This window comes from Sceloporus occidentalis, unplaced genomic scaffold, assembly GCF_023333645.1.
Source record: "Sceloporus occidentalis isolate IW3139 unplaced genomic scaffold, rSceOcc1.0.p SCAF_48, whole genome shotgun sequence".
NCBI lineage: Eukaryota > Metazoa > Chordata > Lepidosauria > Squamata > Phrynosomatidae > Sceloporus > Sceloporus occidentalis.
This window is the reverse complement of record NW_028317028.1, coordinates 1,847,889-1,869,253: the sequence shown is the minus strand read 5'-3', so window position 1 is coordinate 1,869,253 and position 21,365 is coordinate 1,847,889. Positions and strand designations below refer to the sequence as shown.

The 21,365-nt window shown below is 39.4% G+C and overlaps 1 protein-coding gene across 1 annotated transcript in view; it reads right to left on the bottom strand.

Annotated features, from left to right (window-relative positions):
- LOC149289068 (homeobox protein cut-like 2) overlaps positions 1 to 21,365 on the bottom strand; it is a 173,356-nt gene that overhangs the window by 76,899 nt on the left and 75,092 nt on the right. The window contains exons 2-3 of the mRNA XM_089490998.1: positions 5,271 to 5,381; positions 2,514 to 2,561 (exon numbers count right to left, since the gene is read on the bottom strand). Of these exons, the coding sequence (XP_089347124.1) occupies positions 2,514 to 2,561; positions 5,271 to 5,381 (159 nt within the window). The remainder of the gene's footprint in view (positions 1 to 2,513; positions 2,562 to 5,270; positions 5,382 to 21,365) is intronic.

The following is a 21,365-nucleotide window of genomic DNA, read 5'->3' as shown; positions in this document are numbered from 1 at the left end:
TGGCCCTCTAGTTTTAGGTTATGGCATCATGTTCTAAAATGTATCTTATAATACATCTATTATAAAATCTTAAATTTTTGTATGTGCTGAATTGCTGCTTTATGTACTGTTTCACACTTTTGCTATTGGGTTTTTGAATATTGTAAAAATATAAACACTTTTTCAAAACTATATAGTGGTTGTGACAGTCTTTATATGGTATGTGCCCCTTCTATCACTTTACATTGTTCTGTATCTAACCCGTTGGGGCGGGCTTGGAGTGTTTGCACTGCCTTTCATTGATTTATACTCACATGCCGCAATAGCTTTTTTTTTTTTTTTTTACTGATAATGTGCCACCTAATAGAGGGGCGTAGGAAGGGTGAGGCGAGAGAGGCACTTGCCTCAAGCGCAGCTGCGAGGGAGGGTGCAGCCTGCAGGATCAAGGATCTCCCTAACCAGCCCAATATCAGGGCAGTGTATGTGTATATGCAGCTTTATGGGCAGGTGTGTGTAAAGGCAATGTGTATGGGCAGGTGTGTGTAAGGGCAGTGTATGTGTATAGGTGTGTTTGGGCAGTTGTGTGTAAAGGCAGTGTATGTGTATATGTGTGTTTATGGGCAGGTATGTGTAAAGACAGTCATGTGTAAGGGTAGTGTATGTGGATATGCGTGTTTATGGGCAGGTGTGTGTAAAGGCAGTGTATGTGTATATGCATGTTTATGGGCAGGTATGTGTAAAGGCAGTCGTGTGTAAGGGCAGTGTATGTAAATGAGCATTTATAGGCAGGTGTATGTAAAGCCAGTGTATATGCGTGTTAATGGACAGGTGTGTGTAAAGACAGTGTCTGTGTATATGTGTGTTTATGGGCAGGTGTGTGTAAAGGCAGTGTGTGTGGGCAGGTGTGTGTTAGGGTAGTGTATGTGTATGTGTGTGTTTGGGTAGGTGTGTGTAAAGGCAGTGTATGTGTATATGCGTGTTTATGGGCAGGTGTGTGTAAAGCCAGTGTCTGTATATGTGTGTTTATAGGCAGGTGTGTGTAAAGGCAGTGTGTATGGGCAGGCGTGTGTAAGGGCAGTGCATGTGTATATGCATGTTAATGGGCAGGTGTGTGTAAAGACAATGCATATGGGCAGATGTGTGTAAGGGCAGTGTATGTGTATATGTGTGTTAATGGGCAGGTGTGTGTAAAGGCAGCTCGTATGGACAGGTGTGTGTAAGGGCAGTGTATGTGTATATGTGTGTTTACGGGCAGGTATGTGTAAAGGCAGTGTGTATGGGCAGTCATGTGTATGGGCAGTGTATGTGTATATGTGTGTTTATGGGCAGGTGTGTGTAAAGGCAGGGTGGAAGGGCAGTGTATGTGTATATATGTGTTTATGGGCAGGTATGTGTAAAGGTAGTGTAGGGCAGTCGTGTGTAAGGGCAGTGTATGTGGATATGTGTGTTTATGGGCTGTTGTGTATAAGGGCAGTGTATGTGTATATGTGTGTTAATGGGCAGGTATGTGTAAAGGCAGTGTGTAAGGGCAGTGTAAATAAAATAGTCTCTGTAAAAAAAAAGCTGGGGGGCACAATGTTCCATTCTTGCCTGAGATGCAAAAGGAGCTAGCTACAACTCTGACCTATTATCATATAATCACAGAAACACACAAGTACACGTCCCTGCTCATACAGACACACACAGAAGTACACATCCATGCTCATACAAACACAAGTACGCATGTATGCTCAAACACCCAAGTACACATGCATGCTCAAACACACAAAAGTACACATGCCTGCTCACACATACACACACAAAGTACACATCCATGCTCACACACCCAAGTACACATCCATGTGCAGACACACACAGAAGTACACATCCATGCTCACAAACACACACAGAAGTACACATCCATTCTCATACACACACACAAGTGAACATGCATGTTCACACACACACACAAGTGCACATGCATGAATACAAGTAATATATGTATATATCCCGGCCCCGCTTACCTCTCTCCCCTCATGCAGCTTTCCCTCTGGATGCTCATGTACAATGTGCGAGCAGCCTTGGTTTCACCGTGGGGTCACGTGACATCATTGTTATCTCCCCATGCCTGTTCAAAATAGTTTCGAAAGGGCCCTTCCGACCTTTCTAAACAATTTTGAACAGGTACGGGGAGACAGGAAGAAAGGGTCGCAAGGGTCACCCCGTGCCCCCTAGAGGCACCTTGTAGTTACGCCGGTGATGATAGAACCTATACAGATAACCTTGTTTATTGGGTTGTTGTATTATTAATTTTCAACAGCAACTTAGATACTTACATAATACTCATCATTAGACATCTGAAATCTTTCCAATAGAACCTTACTGTTACCATAGAACTCAACTGTTACCATGATCAGTGAATGGTTGCAGAAAAGAAAAATGCTAGGATCAATCACTGTTGTATTGTTTTAGTACCAGCAACCACTCCTTTCAGTCATTCCAGACAACTCAAAACCGAAGAATAATGAACAGAATTAAACTAAGGGGAGTCTTACCTCGGCTTGAAAGCTTTTCAGAACTGGCGCTACTATTTCGCGGATTTCCTAGGGAAAAAAATGGAACGACTTAACAAAAAATAGAGAGGGATAAATATGAGGAAAAAGAGTTTAACAATGGCAAGGAAGACAATTTTTCCCAAATGTATAAAGTCTAAGGAAATAAAGAATAAACAAATGATTAGATGGAGCCTATTAGGAGTACTCTACCTAAGGGAAAAATTTACAAGAATCATGATAATACCTGGGAACTTTCTAAGTGCAGGAACATAAAGTACCGTATTGGCTCGAATATATGGGCCGCACTTTTTCCCCCCACTTTAAGTCTTTAAAGTGGGGGTGCAGCCTATATTCGGGGTCTAGCGCCTGACGCCCAGGACATGCAGTTCCGGGCGCCGGGCAGGCACCAGGGTTAGGATACCGATCCCCCGCAGCGGTGCAGGGGACCTGCATCCTACTCTCTGATACGCTCAGACAGCCTCCCCTGTCGGCATTTTCCAGGGGGGGAGTACCGGCACAGGAGATTGTCTAAACGCATCCTGCAGACGTTTACCGGCTGCGACGATGAGCGTGAACAACCTCCGCTGCCGGCACGTCTGCTCGGTGTGCTTTAACAATCTCTCTTGCCGGGAATTCCCACGGGGGGAGTCCCGGCAAGGGCGATTGTTAAAGCACATCGTGCAGACGTGCCGGCAGCGGAGGTTGTTTACGCGCATCGCCGCAGGCGGTGAACGTCTACACAATGCGCTTAGACAATCTCCCGTGCCGGCGGAAGTGCCGGCACCGGAAGTTGTCTACGCGTATTGCGTAGGTGTCCCCTGCCGGCCCCGCAAGACACAGTCTTACGGGAGTCTTCTTTGGTAAGTTGGGGGGGGGGGCACATCTTGGGGGCAGAGTGGCAGCGTATCTCGGAGGGGGGCAGAGTGGCAGTATATATCGGGTGGAGGGCAGAGTGGCAGTATATATATCGGGTGGAGGGCAGAGTGGCAGCATATCTAGTCTGCGTTTTTTTTTAACTAAGAAAAATTTTTCCTTAGAAAAGCACCCAACTTTTAGGGTGCGGCCTATATTCGGGTATGGCCTATATCCGAGCCAATACGGTATTTGGCACCTGGGGCAGATTTTATATGTACCACCCCCGACACTTTAAGATGTAAACAAAATCCCTCCACAAAAATTAATGCTTGCAAGTATATTTATTGCACAGAGTTTTAAACAGTATGTTAACTGGAAAAAAATATAAATATAAAAAATAAAATAAATGTAAAAAGTTTAAATAAACAATAATCACTGCTTTCCATAATAACCTTGAAATTCAGACATTGACAGTGGTACAGCATAACTCCCAATACTATATAGTGAGCCAGACATTGCTAATGGTACATCACAACTCCCATCACTATATACATTGCTAATGGTACAGCATAAGTCTCATCACTATATATATATATATATATATATATATATATACTGAGCATGACATTGACAGTGGTACAGCATAACCCCCACCACTATATACTAAGCCAGACATTGACAGTCATATGACATCATGTCCCAGCAAAGGAGCAGGATACAGAGATCTGTATGAACAGACCTCCTGCTCCCTTGTGTTTGGTCCGGTTAGAGGGAAAACCATGAGCTTTGCTCCGCCAGCAGAGTGGAGCACACCTGGGGCTGACCCTGGTGGCCCTCCCTATGATGAGTGGCACCCAGGTACACTACTGTCTAAGTGCACTGAGAGAATACAGCGATATTAACCCTTTAATAATATATAAAAAATACTCTATTGTAGTTAATCAAATGGTTCCACTGAAGATGATTGCACTGGTTACTACTATAGCAGCTGCACCGGTTTTTAACATTTTCACCAGAATTGCTCTTTTTACATAACCTCCACTATTCAAGGGGTTCCAGTACTTTATCGATTGTATTTAGTATTTTAGTAATGCATAATATGCATTTATCAAAGCATTAAGAAATGTATACTAAAACAGTTATCAGGCTGAAAATAGGCAGTGTATCTGTTAAGTGGATTAACTAGTGCAGCTCTAGCTGTAACTCCAGTACCCGGTGTAGTATGGCCCAGTCGTCATAGCGGTAGGAATACTCTGGTCATGATGTAAACAATTGTTATGGCTGCACTGTAAGGAATATATCTAAAACGAAGAGCAATAAGGGACAGAAGAATAGGAACTAAGTGAATAGTATGGTCTGGAATCAATTTTGGCTCAGTTTTGATCAATTCTGGAAGCCTGTTAAGCTGTGACCTTTATCAGCTCTCTAGTGCTTTACAAGGAGTTAGTACAACTATCTTCAAGAACAGTGAAGGCGTTATTGAAGATATTGGATGTGTAACCGATGTGGAGTCATGAGTTTGAGGGTACTTTCCCTGAAAAATATCCTTTCCTTGTTACAGAACACTCATTGGTATGCAGCGTGGGCTCACTCAAGAGTGAATATGCATGATACGCACTGGTGAAAATTCTGGTGAAAAGGCCAGCAGTAGCCTTTGCTAACCATTTCATGATTTTAATGATTAATGAGAAGGTCAAATTCAAAGCCAAATCATCCCTCTTCAGTATTATTTAAATCCAATGTCTGAGAAATAATGATTAACAGCAGAATGGATTTGCTTTTTAATTTTTTTTTAAACCTATAGCTATCACATATCTGACAATACATTGCGGTCACAGAAAATTAAACATGAGATAAACAAGCCTGGGAAAAGAAGTCGAAAAAAAAGTGGCCATACTATACCTCTGGGACATTTTTCTTAAACTCCCGGCTGAGTTCAATAAGCCGCTTGTGGGAATGCTCACTCTCTTCCTGCCGCGCGGCCAGCTCTGATGCCAAGGAGTTGAGTTCTTTCTGAAACAGGGAAAAACAGAGAGGTTGTTTTTTTTTTTAATATCATACATAACCCGTCTCATGTCCAGGTTTGCGAAATTCCAAGTCTGAGACACAGCCGCAATATTGACTGCGAGCAATGAATTATTTAAGGAAGAAAACTATGTATTCAATGCAAAAAAAAATCAGGATGGCTTTTAGATAATGAGAAGCTGCTTATAATCAATATCCCTCAGTAAAGTTTATTTCAAAGCATTTCGATGGCCTCAGTTCACTAGTAACTTTTTTAGCAGCGGTGGGGGATATTGTGTAGCGTTCTCTGGGATTTAATGCAACAAACGGTTTGCTGCCAGCTAATATATATCAACAGGAGGGAATGGATCCAGCCTTCACTTCCTTATGCTTAAGTGTTCATAAATAAGCCTTTTAAAGATATATATGGCTTTTTAATTTCAGTGCAATACGGTAAACGCACCCACCTTCTGTACTTTACAGATTAAATTAAAGGCGGTTTAATGTAAGTCTAGTGTAAAATTAAAGAATCTATAAAAAAAAACTACACAGGAGCACCCCAATTATATAGAGAACACCCCATTTGCACTCTTTGTCTTTTTCTTTCTCTACTTTGTTCTTATAGTTGCACTTCTGCCAAAAAGCACGCTTAAGGTTCTGTATCTTCTGGTATGCCAGACACTGCAGACTACAAATCCCATCATTCTCAGGCACATAAAGGGTGGGCCAAGTATCATTTTAGTTTTATTTAGACAAGGATTTCCAGAAGCGGTTGAAGGATTGGGTGAATCAGCCTTCATCAGCCTGAAATCCATGTTGTACAGGATGCAAATGTTTTTCCGTGAGGGCAACCCCTGCGCATCACTTGTACAAAAACATTTTAGGGATTCTGATTTTTGCCCATATTAATACATTATTTGTTTTTTGTATCTATAATCTCCCAGACCAATATTGCAAGTTGGCATGTACAGTTTTGTATTAGATCACCCTAATCTAGAAACATAGCTGACGGAGTCTGAGGATTATATAGATCAGTGCTTCCCAAAGTGGGCGATACTTCCCCCTGGGGGCTGATGGAACTGTTGTAATTGGGGGGCCTTGAGTAAAAATTAGGGGACGGTGGAAGCATAAAGAAGGAAGAAGAATTTTTAAAATAACGTAACTCTGTTGTGTAACATTGAGTTAAAGTCATAGCGATTACTTTATTTTCCAAATAAACACACAAAATGCAAGTTATATTTATAACCCAGTGCTTCCCAAATTGGCCGATGCCACCCCCTTGCAGGCTCTGGATCTATCCAGACAGATTTCCAGGGGGGGCTCTGAGTAACTTTTTCTTTCTGAAAATGGGGCGGTAAGCCAAATACGCTTGGGAACCTCTGATATAGGTGGTCTGCATGCACCATCACAAACATGGTGCTTCTATTTAATATATGGGTGATGGAATTGGGAAGAGATGAACAGGGCACAGGAGCCAAGGTTCTGTGCTCATTTTCAAGGTCTTAAAAAGCTTTCTTTATAAAAATGTCTTAAGTAGAAAAAAACAACAAGTTGGGCCACTTTGCATTTCACATAACCAGTATGTCATCAAAAGTAGTAAGTGGCTTTTTGTAGAATCACGATTTATAGGAGCTCAAAATATTTGGTGCACATGAGTCTGTCACAGTCACAATGTGAGTAAAATACATTATTCTTCTTATAAATAGGCGGTGACTACATGTGGCTAAAGTTCTGCAGTATATCCACATTCATTAAATGAAAAATGTTCCTGTTTGGAAATGTTGGCTTCTGCTGCTTTGAGCACGTTTCTGGAAATTTATTTTTTAATATGCAGGTATAGCAGTGGTGCACTGTTTGCAAATTTATATTATATAGAAACATAGAAAGTGACGGCAGATAAGAACCAGCAGGCCCATCCTGTCTGCCCAACCTCTCAGTACTTTCCTTTAGTACCGGCCCTTATCCTATATCTAGCTTGGCCTTATGCCTATCCCATGCTTGCTTAAATGCCCTTACTGTATTAAATGCCCTTACTGTATAAATGTATATTGCTTCCTTTCTGCCTTCTAGATCTCTAAATTCCATTAAATTGGATAAGTACTATAACACGAGGCACAATGCTCCGCTCTGGTTGCAATAGTGTCCATATGAAAGGTCAATGGTGTACATTGGTTAGCCAGCTGCGTATGTCTGCCATACGTTTCAGTACCATGGACAGGGTTGGAAGTGGGAAGCATACTAGTGTTGTTAGCAATGATGCTTTTTCATGTCCATGTAGATGCATGCATGATACTGTCCTAAGCCTCATCAAGCAAGTGCTCATTTCTACTACCAAGTCATTCTAAACTGCAAGCATGTGCAGGTATCTTAATTCTAACTGCAGAACCTTCCAAATACTCCTGTAGGAGTCTACCTCTCTGGCAGATGTCCTTTTCTGTAGAATGCTACCTCTCTATGTCCTGTCCCGTAGGAGCCTACCTTTCAGACGCATATTTGTTTAATTAGAACTGCAACCTGAATCAAGATATGTTCACTTTTTTAAAAGCTGCCAAAACTTGTCATTCATTTTGCCATCCCAACCCCAGGCCTTCAAACATGTATGGGTTTTAAAAAAAGAAACTGCTTTGTTAATCACTTCCTTAATGGTGAATAAAGCCCTAAGTGAATTCAATTGTCACTCTTTTCACCACTGGCTATACTGGAAGGGTAACAAAAGTCACTGTATGATAATCAACAGCAAATAAATAGTATCCTGTGCCTCCAAAATCTAACATACAATTACTTAAATGCATTAACTCAGCAATAATATTTAGTAATCTGAAGCTGAAGGGGTTAAACCCACAGTCTCCAGTGTAATTATACAAATGGCCAAGCTTAATTCACATGTGCTTTTATTTAAATGAAAAGAATGACTGGGATTTATAACAGCTCCTCTGACACAGTAATGCAGCACAACTGATTGTCAGTTCCAAAGATGGCATCTTCCACGGACATCATTATATAAACAATCACATTTTGGTTTTACAAATAAAAAAAATAAAAAAAAAGAAAGTAATGGTGGTATAATGACTTTACAGATGTTAAAAATTAGACTTTAATTACTTTTGAAATACTGATTGGGCAAAACAATTACATATTTACCATCTATACAAAACACTTAAGACTAATTAGGAAGACTTAAGTATAATTTACGAGCAAAAAGGTAATACATCACTTACATTATAATATCACGGTCAAAGTTCTGCATAAAACAACTTCCCCAGGGGCACTGGAACCCAAACAATCTGGTGGAAATAACTCTTTACTAAGATATAACCCTTCGATGAGAGATTGGTGTTTGGCCCTACCTATTCCCCACCTAGATACCACCTACTCTGCCCCACTCAGACCCCCTGTCAAGTCTCTTGCCATCCACCTTAACTCAGGCACAGCCCATCCATGCCTTCTACAGGGGCAGAGCTCTCGGGGGACAGATACCTAGGTATGTGCCAAGGTATGTATATGACCGTATATTCCAGCCCACCCTTTGCCAGTTTTTTTAATACCACCAGTACTACTTTTCAACTGGTATTGCTGGTCATATATCTTTTTTCTTTTTGGTAGATGTACAACTTAGTTGAGATTCTTCAGTCTTAAACATTATGCATTATGCTCATTTTTTTCTAGGCATCAGTAAATCTACCTGTATTCAGGGACTGTTGTGTTCTCCCCTAGTGGTAGGGTTTCGGATTGAACCCCGATAACTCTCATCTCCTCATCTGGTAAGCCAGCCTACTGCGCACCAAGCCATATGAGGTACAGACACATACAAACTCTCTGTAGAGCAAGTGGAGACCAACAGATCTCATATATATCTTTCTACTTGAGTGAGGTTCGTATTCTAAGCAAGTTGCAGCATCTGTTCTATAGGTTTAAAGTAGGTCACTGATGTCTTTTTTTTTTGTGCAAAACATAAAAGGATTTTTTTTAAGTGGGCAGTCAGAATGTTCACTACCATTTAATTTTTGAGTTTACTGGACTTTTTTTCCAGTTCTAAAATACCGGTACATATTAAATAATTATTTGTAGAAGAAAGACATGTACATTGCTAAGGGAGACATTTAATGAACCTAGTAAATAAGACTATATGTTCCTTTATGATGGCACTGCATATACTGTCAGCCGTTTCCAAATACTGGTAAATTACCTTAAACCTGCACTCTCCCCACCGGTGGTTTTGTATATTATACGCAACATGATTCTCAAGAGTGCTGTTGCTTACCGCATAAACACACCTGGATTTGATTTCCTCGCTGGTTATAATGTGATAAAAGCAATTGCTTCGCTGTTTCCAGTATATTATGTATTAAGTCGTTTAACCTTTCACTGTGCAAACTATAAAACAAAATGTATCGTCTCAACAGACAAGCACACAGCGGAGTAGTCCCTGAAACAACTATTTTGGTTATGTCGCCATTCTTCACCCCATCTTCCCATTAAGTGGGGATATTCATTTCCAGAATAAAAGGGCAGACAGCTGATTGATACGACCTGCTCTCAGCCAGCATATCTTGGCCTGATCACATCAGTCTGCTGTTAAACCTAATTGGGATATTAGCAATTAGTGGTGAAGATCAAAGCACATCATGTGCATACACTTTGTATCACTGAGAATCATGATGCCTGACGTTAGGAGGCTCAAACACGACCAATATTCCATATATAATTGGCTGCATTAGCCTGCTAATGCAAGCTGACCCTTGGGAGAGGAAGAGAGATGTGTTCAGCCTCCCGGCCATACCACACACACACAGCATGATGTGAAGCACGCACACATCACCTGTTCCATATGAGGAGCTTTATATGCTTCCTAGCATTCAACACATTCCCCAGTGAGATGGGGTTCATAGAAACATGGAGTTTGTCTAGTCTGCCGTTGTTCCTTATGAAACACTTTTAATCAGACTTTGGTATCTTTTTTAGGTGATGTAAAAATTCCATAGACTTGAAAGACACATTTTTTCTTTTTTTATATATAAAAAAAATGGGAAAAATTAAATATATGCAATAATTATTTTCTTTCCACCATATAGTGATCTACGTTTACTTTATAACATGAAGAATTTATTAGGTATAGATTAGTTTGCTCTTGATAATTACGTTTGGTATATTTTCCATTCAAAGTGTAGTTTATTTGGATAATTACACATTTACTAAATTTACATTAAAAGGTTTGTTACAAATGAAGCTACAGTGGTTACTGTATGGTTACACATCACTACCTTTTTCCACTACAATTTTTATATATATTTTTTTTATTTAAAGTAAAATTAGACTTTAAAAGGGCTGTATTGCCCTTCATAATGCACATAGATATGAAATATTTGCCATTTCATTATGTAATATGAGCAGCTTCTACTAAGAAGATTCTCCAGCAAGAATGACTGAGGGACTCCTGAAAAAAATCATAGTTTAATGGTTGAGGAGACTGAAGATTTCTCATTAAGCATTATACAGGGCCAGGCAAGCTCTTCTTGCCACAGAAGTTCCTTCGGGTTGGCTCTTCATAATGTATAGTGATGTCAAGGAGCAGAAGCACAACCCTCCCGCAAATTCTCGGTCAACTCTCCCTTAAGTGCATAAATAACATTGTACTTTCTAATTCAGATCTTAGAAAATTCCATACCCTCCTTGACATCTGCAATAGCTATAGTAATGTTGGTCCACCATTTTGAGTGAATCGGATAAGTGCCTGTTTATATAGAGCCTGCCTTTTTACCTCCCTGTTTCCTAATAGATTGCTCACACGAGCACTAACAGCCACTCTTCCCAATCTGCCAGCATTTACCCTCTTGCTGTGGATATTGACAGATGCCGCGGAGTAGCTTCTCACTGCTCCTGAGAACAATCTTGTAGGAAATCAGGAATGTAAAGTGGAAGCCTGCAGCTATAAGGCTCCCCAGACAGCCAATGCAAAATCAATACCTACACACATCAGCCTACAACAGGAAAGCATCCATGATAGCTAAATCATTACTTTCAGCAAGACGAGCCATCTTTTATTTTTGGGTATAGCTCCCAGCTGAGCATTACTCTATTACTAATGAAGAACTGCCTCTGTCAAGGAACTAAATGATGTTGGTGTCAATCTCCATGTCTATGATTTACCCCAAATACCCTGCCTAACTTAGAGCTATACTTGCCATTGGCCATGTTCTTACAAACACTCTTGGGAAGGATGATTATCATAGGTGCTGTTATCCACCAGCGGTAGGCCAAGCCTGTGAGGATCCGGTAATTCATTCTTGTGAAGCTGCTATGGTGTTACTCTAGAGACGTGTCCTTCAACCCTCTCCTCAAGGCACACCTAACAGTCCAGGATTTAGGTATTACTCAGGTGTGTATAAGGTTTTGCATAATTAACAAAAACACCTTAAACACACCTGAGTAATACCTAAATCCTGGACTGTAACGTGTGCCTTGAGGAGAGGGTTGAGGAGCACTGCTCGAGAGGTTTGATATGACAGTTCAGGGCTAAGTATGGCTTCACCTTCTGCTACATAGGAGTGCCTTTACAGTAGCAGCATCCCGAAATCTCTATTTATTTACTTATTAAATATTATAATTATTTGTGTATTTTGGGGCTAAGCACCTCATCTACTACACAAGTGCCTCATTAATGGTGACTAGAGAATGTTTAGAAATGTGCGAGAGTCAAAGTGGGTAAGAGTGTTGCAGTACCTTTGGTTCCACTCTATGGTAAGCAATATAGCCACGTGAGAATTAGATGGGACTCGCCAAGATTGGGGTATCTTGATGAAGTAGCAGGCTAAGCAATATTTATACATATGGATCTGGCTATTGCAAAAGGCAGAGATACAGAGGACTGTGCGAAGGGAGTGATGGTTCAGTATAGCCAGCAGAACATTATATGATCTGAAAACATGATAAACCATTGAATAGGGTGATCTGTGAAAACCTTCGCAAATAATACCTTGTCATAATAATCATTCTAAAATCCATGATTAGTATTTTCTCTGTGCTATCAAATGCGACATAAACTATACCAATATCTCAACTTAATTCCCGATCTTACTGTTGGTTTTTTTTTTTCTTCATATTTGTTTGAGGCAAAAAACCACATCATAAGAAAAAAAAAATAATTAAAAAATATATTGGAAACAAGTTCAATATCACGCCCTTTGAATACATATCTCCCTAATAACAGTTTAACCAAATCCAAAAAAAAAAAAAGACTAAAAAGTGATTGATTGAATTTCAGTACAGACAGGTCTGAGGCATAATGATACATGAAGCTGTAAATGCTGTACGATGCAGACAAAGACCAAGATGTGTCTTTAAAGGTTCAAAATAATAGCGTGGTTGCAGATGGTTTTATATTTTTTGTTTTGCATCTAATTGCAATCAAGAGCAGACATCTGACACATTGACAGCATCAGCAAAATTGCTGCTGAGAGCACAGAATCTTTGTCTAAAAATAATCAGACATTCTGTGCACCACTGTTTGTTATAATGGTAATCGATGCTGGAGGCTTTGAATTCCATCAATGTATAGATCTGTTCTGTTCTGCTTGGTGATTGTGTTCTGTGCGCTCGCGCTCTCTCAGCTGAAGGCAGAGCAGACGCACTGTGTGATTAAGATAAGCTCAGATACTTTTCATACATTCCTTATCAGGTATAATTCTCCACCAGCCAGAGATGTTTCACAGCGGTTAAAGATTAGTTCAGCTTCTCAGACGCCAAATCTGAGGGGCATTGATCAATAAATCAAATCAGGGGCAATCAATGGCCCAATAAGGAGAGTCTAGCCAATGCATTATTAGTGGCGCCCGCAGACCAAGAGCTTTCATCAAAACATTGCTTTTTTGGCTCCTTTCCAGAAGCTGGTCTGGCTAATAGACTCCCACAGCAGTGGAGCTTCATCCCAGCAGAAGAGCAATAAATTTCTCATCAAACAGCCGATACAGAAACAAGATGAACATCTGTTTTGCTGCAATGAAACTCCTGTGTTCTTCAGAATAAAATGCTACCTGCAAACCAAGTCTGACAGGCCACCCCAAAGGCAGATATCATTTCAGCAGAGCGTGGCTCTTTTTATTTCTGGTTATTTCAATGCGTTAATTTAAGGTGACTTTGTATTCTTCACAGCCGCCACTACAGCTTTATCAAAGTATATTCCGACTGAGTCGATATTAAGAACCATCCTGGGATCCCATACTATGAATGCAATTTTATGATACCCATTATGTGGCAATGCAACTTCATTAAAAGCTGTTTATTCCCTCTAAGTATTTTAAAGTACTATCCCTCAGCCATGAAGGATAGTCTTCCCACAGACCAAAGACTGCAAGCTTTTTTTTTTCTTTTTTTCCAAGGAGAATTTCCTTGCAATATGTCTTTCTCTGCAAGACAAGAAATCGCTGTGCTTTATTTAAGAAGTAAACGCTAGAAGATTTTTACAGTCATCTGACGGATGGTTACTGCTGTTTTTTCCATAACCTTTACAGCACCACAAATCCATGTCTTTTGTTGGGCAATGGAGATTAAGAATAAACCTCTGGATTTTTTACAATTCGTTACGCGGTTACATACTGGACGTAACTCTAAAGAGCCAAATAATATTCATATTAAGGTTTCCTTAACAGCCGTGTACCAGCACACACCTATATATCCATATACACACACACACATATATTTATACATATACACTGATATTCACACATATACTATACTATACATATTATAGATAGAGGATAAATATAAAGAAAGAGACACTGATACGGGAAGCTCAGGGGATCAGTCACCCAGTCACATCCTTGCTAAATGACCCATTAGACTCACAAACAGGCATAATGAGGTATTCCCTCATTATACCTCCCAACAGTGCACAAAACAGTCCCAAGTTCCAGGCACTGTCCTGCCAAGCTGCCCCAACGTCCCAATTTTGTAGAGAACAGAATTACTCATTGGGTAGCAGATCACACATTTGTTTCATTTCTGACCCATGGAAGGCATTATTCAGTAGAAACCGTGGACTAACCAAAATTCAGGCACTATATATTGATCAAGGCCATGTCGATGCAGGGAAATTGCAACTTCATGAGCATGGATTGAGGATGTTGGGAAACAGGTCTTATGGAGCTCAATACTGTTGAGATTGGATTATGGGCTTCCTGAAAAGTGCTAAGCAAGGTGCCATGTAGCTAATGCACAGAGCAGGTTGGTCTCTAACGCTATACTTCTCAATAGCCACAGCATACAATTAAAATTCGAAAAAGTGAAAGTGAAAAGTACATAGACCCATTTTGCTAGAAATTAACTTGCAATAAAACGCTGGGGACAAATGAAATTTGTTTCATTGACTTTTGTACTCATTATCTTAATTTACGGAAATAGCCGTACAAACGCGTGCCGGTGCTTTCACAGATCTTTTATGCTTGAAGAGCTGTACTACTGAAAAAAACTACTGACACAGCCAATTTCATAAAAAAAACTCATACTACATAATTTATGGTTAATGTGAAACAGGGGGAGATAAATGGTTGTGGCTCCTAATAGAGGTGTCTTTGGCATGACTACCAGAGAATTATGGGAGTTTTACTAGCGTCAAAGTTTAGCTTTGTCTATTCCAAAAATTACAAAACATACAAGAAAAATGGTAAAGGTTCAGTGATGTTTGATACCCATGGAGTAAAATAAAATAAGGTGGATTGCATTGTCTTCTAGAATTCAGCTTGTGAAGTAATCTGAGAAGGGCTCTCCTCAACTTTTTTTTCTAAATCCAAATTGTTCAATGATGTACTACTTGTGAAGTCCTGTTACCCATCATTAGGGAAGCTGCTGATATTGTGGACAGTCTGATTGAATTCAGGGCTGAAGCAACAAAGTCTTCCCAGTGTCAACTCCCCAAGGGTAGTGTATAAAATAAAGCACCTAGCCATGCAGTCTGCATTTACAAACATTTTGAGGAGCTCAGTGAATGAATCTGTGGTGCTGTAATAAGATTTCTAGATATTCCACGGTCAACTGTAAGTGGTATTGTTGGAAAGTGGAAGCCAATAGAAACCGCTGCAACAAGTCACAAAGCTTATTGCTGAGGTGCATGGTTAATAAAAGTCACCAACGCTCTGCTGACATAGCTGAAGAGTTCCAAACTTCCACTGGCATTAATATCAGTACAAAAACATGGAGGGAGATTCATAGAATAGGTTTCCATGGCTGAGCAGCTGCATGCAAGCCTTACATCACCAAATAAAATGCCAAGCAAGGGTAGGCAGCAACATTGCTCATGGTGGACATTTACAGGGGTCTGTAGCGGACAATTTAATGTTGTTCTATGGACAACAACCCTTGTACGGACACTTTGCTTATCCCTAATGCCAATCGTAGAGTAGTGTAAAGCGTGTCACCACTGGACCCTGGAGCAGTGGAAACATATTCTGTGGAGGGAGAAATCTCGCTTATCTGATTGGCAGTCTGATGGGTCTGGGTTTGGCGGATGCCAGGAGAACACTACCTGCCTGACTGCATTGTGCCAATGGTAAAGTTTGGTGAAGGAAAGATAATGCTATGGGGCTGTTTTTTTCAGGGTTTGGCCCACTTACTTCCAGTGAAGGGAAATCTTAATGCTTCAGCATACCAAGAAATTTTAGCCAATGCTATGTTTCCAACTTTGTGGGAACAGTTTGTGGAAGGCACTATTGGGTATCTCTCAAGTCACAAATCATCAAATGTCCATGTATTAGCTTCTCAGATGATTTGTATCACAAGTAATGCAAAGTAGAAAGGTCTGCCTCATGCCGACTCATAGGTCGAATAGGACACATGTCTACCTGCACATGCAGGGGAAATACTTACCAACAGTACAAAAGCCAATGGATTCCACTGTTATAAGACAAATCAAATCAAGCAACCTATTACATATATTACAATGCATAGAATATTATTTTTGTTAAGGGAAACTGAATTCTAGCTCATGCCATTAGTTAAAATAACTACATATATATTTCTAGTTCAAGGTTAATTCCTTCGATGTATTTGATTTACTTTAGTACCAAGTAGTACAAAGGCAATATATGGCTGCTTTACATCAGCAAATAAGAAATCTCCACATTTCCTTGGAGAAAACTAAGTGCATTTTCGCCTTCCAGGGATCCTTGGAGATCACAACTGGAATGTGATTTGAGACAAAAAGAACTTAGCTGTTATATAATAAAAGATGGTAAACAAATGTTGGCATCTCGCTGGGGACATGAAGAGCTGCTTGTGTTTTATATATAAAATGTACATTACCTGCAAGCTCGTATCCATTCTCTTTCAGATGCACAAAATATTGGGATATATATTTAACAGCTTTTAGCATAACTAGATTCAAGCTCTCTATTTCTTGATTTTTTTCAGTGTAATTGCTCTGGAGATCCTGAGGTTCTCTCCTTTCTCCTGACCTCACCTTTACAAAGATCATATGGTGATGGGGGAGGCAAAGTAATAAAGAGTAATAATTCTATAGATCCTAAGAACACATACACATATTGTTCTTTTTAACCAGTAAACACCATAGTATAGCATTATTTATTCTGAAGGGACTGGGATAGGATTCTGCTTTAAGCCGGCCCTAGGTGTTCCGGCGCCCTGTGCGAACTACTCCTCTGCCACCCCCCCCTCACTACCCCCCCTGCCCCTTCAAACTACCCCCCCTTTGCCTTCAAACTAACCCCCCTGCCCCTTCCTTCAAACTATCCCCCCCCCCTCTCCCTACTTCTCCTTATCCTAACTTACCTTGAGGAGTCCTGCCGGCATTTCATGTTGAGCGCCGGAATAGTCCGGCGCTCAACATGAGATGCCGGCACCGCGACGGAGTCACGGAGAGTAAGGGGCGTCGAGCTGTTGCTGAGAACTTCGCGAGCAACCGCTCGGCACCCCTGCCCGGGACATAAATGAAAACATTGTTGATTTTTTTTGTTGTTGTTTTTTTTATCTTTATTTAACATCCTCCATGTTAAATAAAGTTAAAAAAAAACTTTATTTAACATGGAGGATGTTAAATAAAGTTAAAAAAACCAACAATGTTTTCATTTAGGTGCAGAGAGGGCGCCAGCGGACCCCGCAGCGGCGACGGCGGAGGAGGACCCTGCGGCGGCGGCGGACCCACAGGTCGCACACCCCAAAGGCTGGCCCTGATTCCATGACAATACTTACTTTAGCATAGTCCTCCGTGGTGTAAACGAGCCAGTGGGGGAGATCAGAGATGCCTCTGGTAACTAGCCCATTGAGCAGTGGCGCTCTGATCACCCCCATGGACCTGTCCCCCCTAGTCAGCCATGGCCAGAATATACCACTGACTTGCACCACACAGAGCTGTGGTAAATAGAATTAAAGGGTAGCTCCAACTATTATTTTATAACAAGTATCAGATTCAAATGAAATTTTAAAAGATATTGTGCTTTTCTCTAGTTCTAGTTTTTGAATAAAATCATAGAATTTTTGGAATAATATAATTTTCCCAGGCAGTTGCATATCAGCTGTTTGTAGGCTGTCTCAACCACCAAATCCTGTATCCCATTCTGTTGCTTTGTACACTTAGGCATGGCATGAGTATGCAACTCCCTGGCTTCTTTTATCGAGGCTGTGTGTTTGCGTCACTGCTGCTGAATTTAAGGCTGTGGATCCAATAAATGTGTATATTCTGCTCGACAGTCTCACTGCCTTATTTTTGGAGTGTCGGAAACAGCCTCCAATTAATCAATGAATACATATACAGTATATAAATTCAAATGTAAATATGCAATTTAAATAAAAAAGTCTAAACATTGTTATGAGATGCAGTACATGTTATATTCTATATACCGACTGAGCTACGGAATTATTGTTATTTTATTATAATTGTGCTATATAAAGCAATACTAGGTAAATGAACAATGAAAGCAGACACCTTAACACCAATTTTCTTAATTATATTTGGGTTTGCTTTGTTAACATTGCATGTCCTGATTTGTTCCTTGCTGGAAGAGGGTACAAACTATTTAGGATTACGGGTACTAAGTACCTTCCCATCCACAAGCAGTTCTCATTTTAAACCAATAAACATTTTGGGTTTTCAAAATAATTTAGTAAACTACAGTTGAGAAGATCGGAGTTCTAAGTCAACTTGAATGATCTGAACTATGAGTTGTTTTGCAAGTGCTAGTATGTGAGTGCACGTGATATAAGCATACCTGGGAACTCTCTGGGTTTTTGCCCCAATGACAGGGTGTAGGGGTAGGTTCTTAGAGTCACACAGTCTGGCACTTCCTATTCTTTATTGCTGTGATCATATATTACTCCCAATTGGTGCTTTTGTTATAAATATGTCATGGTTGATATCCCTGCTTGAATGCAAGTGACTCAATAAAGTGTATCTTTAAACAATAAGAAGTCAAGGTTTCCATGAGGACCGGAATTAGAGCCATTTGGCCAACACAATTGGCAAGTGACTACATAGAAACTTCATTATAGGCTATTAAAAGGGATAATATTTTAAGAGTCTCAGGCTCAGCTCATTTAGTAAGTTCCTAGGTATGGGTAAAAGTTGAGTTTGGTCAGTTGAGTTAACCTTTAACATGACTGGCCACTTAATTTTGCATTATGTATTGTAACAAGCTTAATTGTTGGCACTATATTATGTATAATTAACCATTAATACAATCTCTAGGAGTACATCGTAAAGGTGTCTTTGTTTTATAACGACTGACACAAAATGTTTTAGCAAACAACAGGATTTGGTGTGCAACATATAAATGTGTTTATAAAAGCATCACATTTAGGCAAAGTCACTGCCGTAGAGAATGACTTTGCTAAAATCAAGGAAAGCACAAACTGGGATATAATTGCACTGTTGCTGCATCATCTGTAATCGATACCATCCGGGCCTGCCACCTCTCGTAGAGTCCACATTGGATTGTGAGCCAAGAAACAGCAGGTTGTTAAAAAGTCCAATAGCTCTTTCTCACTAATGGGTGGCCTGTTCTCTCGACCCTGCTGGTTTTTTAAATAAACCCAAATTCCAATAATTGTTTAATGTTTATTTCTGTTTTGTTCTGGTTCAAATCACTTGCCTCCGTATGACAGAAATTGATATTTTGCGCAGGTTGTAAATCAGGAAATTGTTTATTTTATCTCAGAGCGGTCGGAATATGTTTACAATAAAGTAATTTATAGTCGAGAGTCTACTGGACTCCAAATAGGTTTCTTCAAAATCCTTCTTCAATTTGCGCTGTGGGAATTCACTTTGTAACGTGTATTTGGGGTATAAATATCTCTTGAAGCACTAATTCTCTAGCATACTGATTAATACACAGAACCTTGCTATTCTACACAGCACGTTAACTCAATGCTCTAAAAGCCAAACGCTATCTTCAAATTCATCTACATTATTTTGTATATTTACATGAGGAATAAAAAAGTAATCTTAGGTGTAAAGATGATCAATTGTCAAATTAATTTATAAAATAAATAAATATATATATATATATATATATATATATATATATATACACATACCGGTGTGTGTGTGTGTATATATATATATATATATATATATATATATATATATATATATATATATATATATATATATATAGATAGATAGATAGATATATACACACATTACATACACGAAAATGTATGTAAATTAGTGTTGGGTGCAAAACTGTTAATATTAAAGCCACATGATATCTAATCTGGTTTAATAAAATATATATACTTTACATTAGCATCATGCAAGTCATAATAAATTAGGAGTTGCTATTCTACAAGACTAGATTTGCCACAACATTGTGATTAATACTTGTTTTCACTAATACAAAGCTACAGCCTTTCCCAGTGAGCAGCTTTCTCATCACATTACGGGAAATTTAAATGGACTCGGAAGATGCTATTTTTCTGCCTCTTGTTGATCACTTTAAGCCAAGCATCTGAACATTACAAGAAACAAGGAGCAATACATTTCAGTGTATTTTGTTTTAGGTGGAATATGCCCGATTACTGTTAAACTCCTTTAGTTATGTCTGCGGGATTACCTAAGGGAGTTGGTAATCAAAGCTTGATGTCCCGCTTTAAATAGAGAGGGCAGATGGTCTAAAGAAGAATAAAATATTGATCATTATGTTATTAAATATTATTACTTAGGATAATGGTAAAAGATATATCATTTATAATTATTTTCATATTTTCTCTGTAGAATGGATTAGACATGATAGTACACTCCACTCCCCTTGTCTCCACTAGTTCATAGCAAATCGTGGATAGACACAATGTAAACCGCGATATTCTTATAATAAATCAATAAGCACATATTACTTTTTTGCAAACAGTGTTATTATTCATGCTACCTGAGTACACAGAATGAACCCGTAGGTAAATGTGTGTGTCAGCACCTGAAAAACCTGTTTTTCTGTATAACAAACCCTATTCCCCACAACCGCTAATGGACTTCTTTGCAAATCCGTGTATCGTCCAGCTGCCCCATCCGTGGAGGATCCTGTGAACATGAATGTTACTTTTACAAAACACTAAATACACACATTATAGAAATGTAGATAATTACGACTCAAATTGAACAATGATAATTAGCACACGCACATACACATACACATTTTTGAGAAACGGTTCATAAATGCACAAAAAAGGCACAAATTAAACTGCTGCCTCAACCTTACCCTTAATGGAAATATATGTTCATTACCTTCATTACATTATCTATAATGCCTTTTTCCTACATAAACATCTATTCATTTATGTGAATATTCTTATTCTGCAGAATGCTAAAATAAAGACCTTAGCTTCATGCATCTATGCAAGTCAAGAAAATCGAAACAATTCACTTAAAAACATTATTTAATTTATGCTTTTAAACGTCATCTTCTCAATACATGGTCCAAGGTCTGACAAACCTCAGAAGAATTTTATGCAGAACCAAACATACTTCTAACCAAAATAATGGCCCCGAAATAGTTT